The sequence below is a fragment of the Mizuhopecten yessoensis genome, unplaced genomic scaffold (assembly GCF_002113885.1).
Source record: "Mizuhopecten yessoensis strain PY_sf001 unplaced genomic scaffold, ASM211388v2 scaffold9909, whole genome shotgun sequence".
In the NCBI taxonomy this organism is placed as follows: Eukaryota; Metazoa; Mollusca; class Bivalvia; order Pectinida; family Pectinidae; genus Mizuhopecten; species Mizuhopecten yessoensis.
In genome coordinates, this window is record NW_018408283.1 from 78,231 (window position 1) to 88,363 (window position 10,133).

Genomic DNA, 10,133 nt, shown 5'->3' on the forward strand with positions numbered 1-10,133 from the left:
TGTATGTATATGTATATAGTTATGTGTTTACACTATGTAGAAGCTGTACGTGTATGTATATGTATATAGCTATGTGTTTACACTATTTAGAAGCTGTACGTATATGTATATGTATATAGTTATGTGTTTACACTAATTAGAAGCTGTACGTGTATGCACATGTACACAGTTATGTTTTTACACTATTTAGAAGCTGTACGAGTATGTTCATGTATATAGTTATGTTTTTACACTATTTATAAGCTGTACGTGTATGTATATGTATATAGTTATATTTTTACACTAATTAGAAGCTGTACGTGTATGTATATGTATATAGTTATGTGTTTACACTATTTACAAGCTGTACGTGTATGTTTATGTATATAGTTATGTGTTTACACTATTTAGAAGCTGTACGTGTATGTATATGTATTTAATTATGTTTTTACACTTTTTAGAAGCTGTACGTGTATGTCAGATGTACGTCTCATATATGTTTGTACAATGTATATATCACGTTGAAATAGACCCCAGCACCATCCTCACACCAACACAGAACAAGACATGCACACCCTAACACACGTGTATACAAGGACCGGTGAGCTTATGTCGTGGTGTGGCGGCGTGATGCCATCGTCCGTCCGTCAACTTTTCCTTTTAACTTGGGCAAATGGGACTCGGTTTCCAATAAACGGAGGGTGTGCCCCCTCGGGGCAGTGAGATTGGGTCCAAAAGGGAAAATCGAGGTAAATCATTAAAGCGCCCTTAAGCAGAGAGTGTGTGCCCCCCCCNCCCCCCCGTCCCCCGGGCAGATCTCGAGGAGCATGAATCAATAAGGGGCGACATAGTGATACAAGTTTAAATTTCTTCTCCTTCAGTACGATGGTAGGGATTTGAACCAATTGATGTATTGCATCCTTGGACAAGAAGTACTCAATTTTGCATAAACATAGAGTATGGCCACCTTGGGGGAGAGGGGCGGGCCCAATAGGGGGAACATAGTAATACATGTTTAAAATCCTTCTATGTGAATGAAGGGATTTTAATCAAATTTGATGTGTAGCATTCTGTGGCAATAGGGACTCGCTTTGGTATGAATTGAGGGTATGGGCTCCCCCTGGGAGTAAAAGGGTGAGGCTTAATAAAGGAATTTTAAGTAAATATTTCTCCTTTGATAGACTTGGAGGGATTTTAACCAAATTTTGCGCAGAGCATCTGGTTCACCCGTTGTCAGTATAATGTGACCGAGTGGACTGTACTGGGTGCCTTCGGCATGGTAGTTCAGCGAGATAGCACTATAAAGTCGGCATCAGATCCGCACTGTCACAAGGAGGCAGGCACTCCAACATACCATTTCTCCTGCATACACACGGGACAGATGGTTGGTGTCTAATAGAGACAAAGTGGTAAATCGTTAAATATTTCCCTTCTTTAAGAATGTAGGGATCGTAGCCACATTTGTATTAGTCGAAACCTTGAGCGACAGGGACTTACTGTTATGATACTAACTTGGAAGAGGGACATGGCCTAATAGGGTGAAATATATGTCGTTTTCAAAAATGTCTCACCTGCTGTAGGAACGAAATGATTTTAACCAAATTCAGCCATCCTTGAACTAAAAGAACTCAATTGTGTGTAAATGGAGGGTGAAGTTCCCCTTGGGGGCAGAGAGCATGGCTCATCAAGGTAAATAGGTTTAAATCTTACAATCCTTTTCATTCCATACAGAAGAAGGAATGCAGACCAACTTTGATAAAGAGTATCCTTGGCCCAATAGGTTTAATTTTGTATATACCAGAGGTGCGCCCCAATATGGATTTGCGATTATACTCGTATGCAAATACGCGTATTGGAATCAAGTGAAAATTCTTTAAAAAAGACAACAATTTAGGACTTTGGCATGACTACAAGTGTACAACGATTCCCTGGAAATAATCTATTATACCTGTTGAAGATCGCAATTGATTAGTCTCTGTAGAAGAGTGATGTTCCAATAGAAAGAAGTGTACAGAATTTGCATTATCGATGATATGTAGTTCACAAATTAAATGCAGAAAATTATTTATTTATCAATTTCATATACACGATTAGACATTTTTAAGGCGAAAGGTATCACTGCAACAGTGCTGTTATAATAGCGAAGAAGAGTTCTGTTTCCAGTATTTTTTACTTTGAGTAATCTCCCTTATATATAAACGATAATGTTTCCCCCTCTCGTGTTATGCATCTTGCATTGTTCATTATTCATTTTGCGCGCGCACACACTTTACAGGGAAAGCCAAATTGATCAAGCACATGTGTAAACATAAGGAACACAGATATACTTTCCACACACGAGCTTGCCTTTTTTCTGCGGTTACCATGGTTGCTCACTTGCATGAGATTGGTCGGCGTGTAAAGATTCGTTCGTCGGAACTATTTCCACACTTGCTCTCCGCATTCGAAGTGTCAGAGAATTCCGCACATGTAGTATTACTTGCCCCATCGTTAATATGTAAATGTGATGAAAAATAAATTTAACTCAATAATATGTATACATGATGCCTCTGGTTTTGTATTTTATACCGATCTGCATCACATGGAAACGTTTAAAATATTTTGATACATAATAAATGTGTAACACAGGGGCCCGTATACTTATTCTGTCTTTTATATGTGTAACACAGGGGCCCGTATCAATATCATTTACATATTGTATAAACGTGTAACACAGGGGCCTGTATCATTATTCTCTGCCTTTGATATAAATGTGTAACACAGGGGCCCGTATCATTATTCTCTGCTTATCATATAAATGTGTAACACAGGGGCCCGTATCATTATTTTCTGCGTTTAATATAAATGTTCTCTGGCTCTTATATATATGTGTATACATTAGTCGCCTCTTACGATCATGCACTGCGATACATAAGCCCTATTCTTTCTCCAAACCTGCACGGGTTGTTTTGGGGTTTAACGTCCGCGCCACATGAGGTATCACGTGATGAGAGGTACTTGGGAGATGAATTACAAGTGGTGTAAAATAGAGGCAGCCGATCAATTTCGTTCTTCAATGTTCACTAAGCAATCTGCAGGGGCCTCTATACAAGTCACACTATTCCACAGGGGCCTCTATACAAGTCACACCATTCCACAGGGGCCTCTATACAAGTCACACCATTCCACAGGGGCCCCTTTACAAGTCACACCATTCCACATGTGCCTCTATACAATACACACCATACCACATGGGCCTCTATACAAGTCATACCATTCCACATGGACCTCTATACAAGTCACACCATTCCACAGGGGCCTCTATATTAGTCACAACATTCCACAGGGGCCTCTATACAAGTCACACCATTCCACAGGGGCCTCTATACAAGTCACAACATTCCAAAGGGGCCTCTATATTAGTCACAACATTCCACAGGGGCCTCTATACAAGTCACACCATTCCACAGGGGCCTCTATACAAGTCATACCATTCCACAGGGACCTCTATACAAGTCACACCATTCCAAAGGGGTTTCTATACAAGTCACACCATTCCACAGGGGTCTCTATACAAGTCACACCATTCCACAGGGGCCTCTATATAAGTCACACCATTCCAAAGGGGCTTCTATACAAGTCACACCATTCCACAGGGGCTTCTTTATAAGTCACACCATTCCACAGGGCCTCTATACAAGTCACACCATTCCAAAGCGGCTTCTATACAATTCACACCATTCCAAAGGGGCCTCTATACAAGTCACACCATTGCAAAGGGGCCTCTATACAAGTCACACCATTCCAAAGGGGCCTCTATACAAGTCACACCATTCCAAGGGGCCTCTTTACAAGTCACACCATTCCGAAGGGGGCTCTATATTAGTCACACCATTCCAAGGGGGCCTCTATACAAGTCACACCATTCCAAAGGGGCCTCTATACAAGTCACACCATTCCACAGGGGCCTCTATACAAGTCACACCATTCCAAGGGGCCTCTATACAAGTCACACCTTTCCACAGGGGCCCCTTTACAAGTCACACATTTCAAAAGAGGTCTGTTCATTAGTCACACCATTTTTAACTACAAGTTACATGTGTATTGGTCGTAGTACAATATAGAGAGAAACCATGCAGAGACACAAGGGTTTGCCACATGAGACATGTGTATCGGTCGTAGTACAATATAGAGAGAACCATGCAGAGACACAGGGGCCTGACACAAGAGACATGTGTATTGGTCGTAGTACAATATAGAGAGAAACCATGCAGAGACACAGGGGCCTGACACATGAGACATGTGTTTCGGTCGTAGTACAATATAGGGATAAATCATGCAGAGACACAGGGGCCTGACACGTGAGACATGTGTATCGGTCGTAGTACAATATAGAGAGAACCCATGCAGAGACACAAGGGCCTGACACATGAGACATGTGTATCGGTCGTAGTACAATAAAGAGAGAAACATGCAGAGACACAGGGGCCTGACACGTGAGACATGCGTATCGGTCGTAGTACAATATAGGGAGAAACCATGCAAAGATACAGGGGCCTGACACATGAGACATGTGTATTGGTCGTAGTACAATATAGGGAGAAACCATGCAGAGACACAGGGGCCTGACACATGAGACATGTGTATCGGTCGTAGTACAATATAGAGAGACAGATGAACGCGACACAACACATACATGCTGAACGTGTAATTTTTATTGTTCGAGGCTCCTTACACAATTAACACAAGGCCAGTGATCGCAAAGTGTTTATGGCGTTAACATAAAAACACACGCGATAAAATTATAACCATCAATTCGTTGCACACGAATACCTGCATACAGTCATTAAAATGATTAACAATAAATGTTCATTGGCCATTAAACGCAGTTTAATCAACATAATGGCTTATTACCTGACGAACATGTTGAATTAGACCTTACCAAGAAGCAAATAAATAAAATCAATCTTAAAATACAATTTAATTCTACAATCACACATCACTTATTGATCATAGATATATCTGCACACGTTGTCATGGCGGCGAGAAAAATCACCAACAAAATAATTAGTTACACGTGTTTGTCTTTTTGTCAGTTTGGACCCATCCTTATGTGTAGGTTGTATTGTAATACATCTAAGAGGATTAAATCAACACATACCATCATTGGTGGGGATCTTAATTTTCCCTTAACGTTTATAAGAACTATAATACTCGTTACACGCCAGGAAAGGTCCAAATGCGCATTCCGTAATTAATAACCATGTCTCTATGTTCGAGTTCTACTCGAGCCGAGTTCGAACTTAAGTTTCTTTGGAAAACTTACACTTTCAGCTGAGCTAAATTCATAGACACGGTACGTTGGAGGATATTGAGGACATGTATACGCGTTCATTAATGAAATGAATTAAAGGCATACATGTAAGTGTATACATCAAATGATAAGTACATCTCGGCCAGTTCCGTCAAAGCTCGGCCATTTCCGTCAAGGCTAGTAATTAAAGCTTCAACGGAAATAACCAAGATATTGCGATAGCTACATTAAACAAAAAGGCATGTTAAAATAATAGTCATTGGAATAGGTATACATATTTTTTTTTACACAATATTCCTACGGCAATGAATACCTGCCTCGTGTCCCTGTGTCGAACTAGATACAGAACACAGGGTCATGTCACATGCTATATACATGTAACGTCGAATTACATATGATATACTTGATGTATAGTGTGACACTCGTTATATAGAATATGATATGTCCCTGTGATACGGAATATTATTTGTCAACCGACAACAGGACCTCCTCCATACTCCAGGAGTTATGCTCACTTTCGCTCTCTACAAGTACGTAACCCCTGGGGTATGAGGACGACAACAGGACTATAACACAGGAAGATGATAAAATGTCACAGGATGTATATTTGGACCTTTCGCATATATTCTACATAGGTCCAAACAGTACCTGGTAACTATTCATCAGGTCCTTGACAGTTTCCCCTGGCACCATCACCAGGCTTTAGACATTTTGTCAGGTGACATCTGTCCAAATTCCGATTGTCTTGTGTTGGGGCGAGAGGAAGCTCGGGTTAAGGTCTATGAGAACAATACTATAAATATAAATATTAAAATAAGACAAAAAGGCATAGACAAAATACATATGTAAATAAGACATATAAACAGTAACTGTCCGGAAACTGCCATATCTATTTTTAACTTGCCGTTTAGCTTAACAGAAGTTGAAGCGTTTAACATCGGAAGTAAAACTGTCTACCAGTAGGCGTCAAAAATCAGTAACAGCACCCAATTAAACCGAAGTTCTAAACATAGAATAGCAGTACTGAACACCAGGACACGACACATATTAACTGTTTGTAGTAGTTGTGCCTAGCTTTTGTACATGAAATTTAAATTTACAACAGTCCTTTCCGACATGAATTGTGACAATATAACATTATGTCCTTCTGTTTATTCGGGGAAGGGGGTGACAAGGGGTAACAACGCACTTTTTGCTAGGAGAAGCAGTCTGTATTCGGCTGCAAAACTAGGCAAACAAACTATGACCTATATGTGTAATTATGGCACATGGTATAATAATATAATATTGTTTGTAAAACGCATTTTCAAAAAACACAGTCATCTGTCACACTTGATTAATCGTCTGCATACTTCTTTTGACATTGGAAAATCGAGCATTACTCGATATTAGATCAGATGACATGGAAATATTCCCTACCAGCGTCATTATTTGAGAGAGTATGTAAATGAGCCTGTTAAAAGTTCCGGCTCAACTAGATTGTCGCGTCATAGCACGCGCACAGTGATTGACCAACATAAAAATATCGCACCATTCATAAACAAATACTTGTTATAAATGAAAATTACATATTTAGTGCAAGGAAACTTTTTCCTTTTTAAGTTTAGAATTAAATTATAAGGATTGAGAAGATATTTTTTATCAATGTTTAGACGGTATTTATTCATTCTATCATTATCAGTATAGTTAGTCCCTAAGACAAAAACAAAACAAAACAATAATTAATAAATTAATAAAATAAAAATTATTAAAATCAACAACAAAATAACAATACTTAAGTGCTTAATGACTGCAGAAGTTGTTATACTAGGTAGACAATCACATCACATTCTATTGTCTACAGGGCTTTTGTCGTGTTATTCATGTTTTTTTTGTAATCTACATACAAAAACAAAAATGATTGTGGTTTTTTATGGGGGCTTTTAAAACTACATGTGTTCCCAGCGAGGATACAAAAATGTATTAAAAGACAAATAAGATCGGTAGCGCGGTGTTAAGGTCCAGCGGCTTCATAATCAAACAGGTCCGAAAGTCGAATCCTAGCAGTGGATGTATGCCTTTGTGGAAAACGGAGATTATAATAACTTCTTTTGTATACACGTGTACAGTAAATGAGCAAGCAATTCTAAGTCAGAAAATCCAAACACATTGGAAATCTTTTTCGTTGGAGGTACAACACACGGAGCGCTGGGACTCTCTACCTTAATCTATAACTTCTAAACCCCGTCATCTGCAGACATACCGACACATACCCTACCACTGCATTAAACGTCAGGACAAGGACTTAAGTAGAAAACCGGGGAACTACCCGATGTTCTCAAACCACATACAGGTTTTATTTATGTCGATATAATAGCAATATGATATGTTAATATATTTAAAAATCCATTTATTGTAGACTTCAGGTTTTAATTGTATTTTCAAGTGATTTTTCGCTGTTTTATCAGAAACGATAGGCATAGCAGGACGCCCGAAAATACATTACTGTACACGTGTATTTAAAAGTACTAGCAGAACATTTTCGAACATCAGGTAGAAAATATACACCAGGGTCATTATAATTAAACATTTATACTTCATTCTCCGGACGGCTACTTACTACAATATTTACACGTGAATAGTTCTGTCCTTGACCGTAGAGATATGTTGTCCATCTATTACACACGCGTCCACAATGTCAAGTAGTTGTCCACCCATCCGCTCGAAATTTCTGCACCCCATGTGTATAGCCAATGCCCGAGAAACAATAACCCCCACCCCACCTTCCGCCTTTTTAACGAGTCTGGGTGGGACGTGGGACTATTGTTGAACCGGATAGGACTTGTTTATCCGTTGTCCGAATATCCTAAATCTGATTTGTTTTAATCCGAATATCAAGGAAACCCGCTTTCCAGAATTAATAGACTAGACTGATTTACGGTTGAATAGTTAACAGATTAGCACTGAGTTTGCAAACATAAAAGTTATCAAAGTAAAAACCAAATCACTAGCTCGATCATGTTACGTCGAGTTCGTGTCTACAGTAGCGCCACTACTGGATCCCCACAAAATGTGTGATCGGCGGGGCGTTCACCATCAATTCTTTGTACTTCTTGGTGAAAATCTCTAGTCTGCCCTGGTACGTATCCTCATTGTACGGAAGTCCGTTCTTCTTCAGGAACCGTGATACCGTCGGCTGGATCTTAAGACACATGTTGTCGGAGAGGGTCGGGAACAGGTGGTGCTCAACGTGACAACTCAGGATGGAGTGTCCGAAGCTGTAGTCCAGGATAAGATTCCGAGGAAGGTTCAACACTCCCGTAGACATCTGATAAATCCTCACCGGACGACTTTTCTGGGAGTACATTGGAAGTCCGATATGCTGGAAAATATTCACGTGAATGTATGGAATAGACAGCATTGCACGTGCCACCCAGGTGACCAACAGCGCGTGCGTGAATGTAAATCCAGACATGTTCATCAAAAAGTAAAAATTTATCGAAAGTCCAATGGCTGTAAACACTAAGTATTTAATCATTTTAAACCATTTCCCCCACAGTTCTGATATAGACACGGGTATTGTAATGACGGGAATAAACAATGGCGCCACGTACATGTAAGCATACGTCGGCAAAAACGGGATTTTCCACGTGCTAGAATCTCCGAGTCCGATTATATTTGTGTGCGGATGATGGGTCTTTATGTGTATGTCATATGTTGCATCCGACGGAAATGATCCGACAATATCCGAAAACAGAATCATCCACACGCGATTCCATGCAGTTGAGGCACACACGGATCCATGGGTCGCCGCATGTGCGCCTTTAACAGTGATAGAACTGTGGCAGTAACCATAGATAAGAATACCCAGAGCCACGGCTAGAGCACTGTCAAACGACATCAGGTACACGGCGACAAACACCATCCCGAACACGACGAACGTGATCACCCAGTCAACACCATAAAGATCCCACCAAGAAGACTTTTGCAGGATTGAGTTAACTTCTTTCCTTAGATCGACCATTTTTGGGAGGTCCTTTAACTCTACCTCGTCGTAAACGTCCTTCGATTGTCCACGATCTCCCCCAAAATAGCCCACCATGATGTCGTCGTTGTATCCTGGTTAATACTTTAAATGTTATGGACTCACTCCAACCGCCCTTTAAGCACGTCCCCGTCCTTGTATACCTGTGAAATGCACAGAACGTACTGTTTTTATACTGTATGTCAGATTAGCGAACATTTATACACACTACACCTGAATTAATTTATAACCCACACCAGCGTATTGTATTTCGTAACAATCCAGATATATAACACCGCTAAGTCAATCGGACGTCGTATTATTTATAGCCGTTTACAAGTCTAGGTCAGAGATAGGGAGTGACCTTTGAAACCAACATGCCGAGGTACGAACAAGCAGATACCACTGTGTAATATCTTTCCGATATCTCGGCCAGCGTTCGATTGGTACAACGAGTGGTAATATTTCATCCGCAGTTTTCAGTAGCACTGATCGATCAGAAATGACAGCGCGTTACTATAGTGCCACTAGGAGTGAGAACTGACGAATGCAACGAGTTGAATGCAACAGCACTCCCTCAACCGGCGTAGACTTGGCGAGTTCCAACTACAGACTGTGTACAGTTTATATTTTCGGATATCATCTCATTTTCCACAAAAATGCAGTATATTCATTTGTCACTCCAAGTTGCTATGTTTTGACACTTTACCATGTGTGTGATTAAACTTTGACCCTAAGATTAGCATATTAAGGGAAATAGTAATATCCGGATAACCTTCCCGGTTGACAAAATACCATTTTCAGAGACGACGAAAGAGTCGAATTCAACGGAAAGATCTTCCAATACCATATTCATAC

At 40.2% G+C, this 10,133-nt stretch overlaps 1 protein-coding gene across 1 annotated transcript; it reads right to left on the minus strand.

The window, feature by feature from the left end:
* Window positions 1-4,659: 4,659 nt before the first annotated feature.
* On the minus strand, window positions 4,660-10,133 carry LOC110459017 (fatty acid desaturase 6-like). The gene has a single exon (XM_021511035.1). The coding sequence runs from the start codon at window positions 9,351-9,353 to the stop codon at window positions 8,304-8,306; it is 1,050 nt and encodes a 349-aa protein (XP_021366710.1). The 5' UTR covers window positions 9,354-10,133; the 3' UTR covers window positions 4,660-8,303.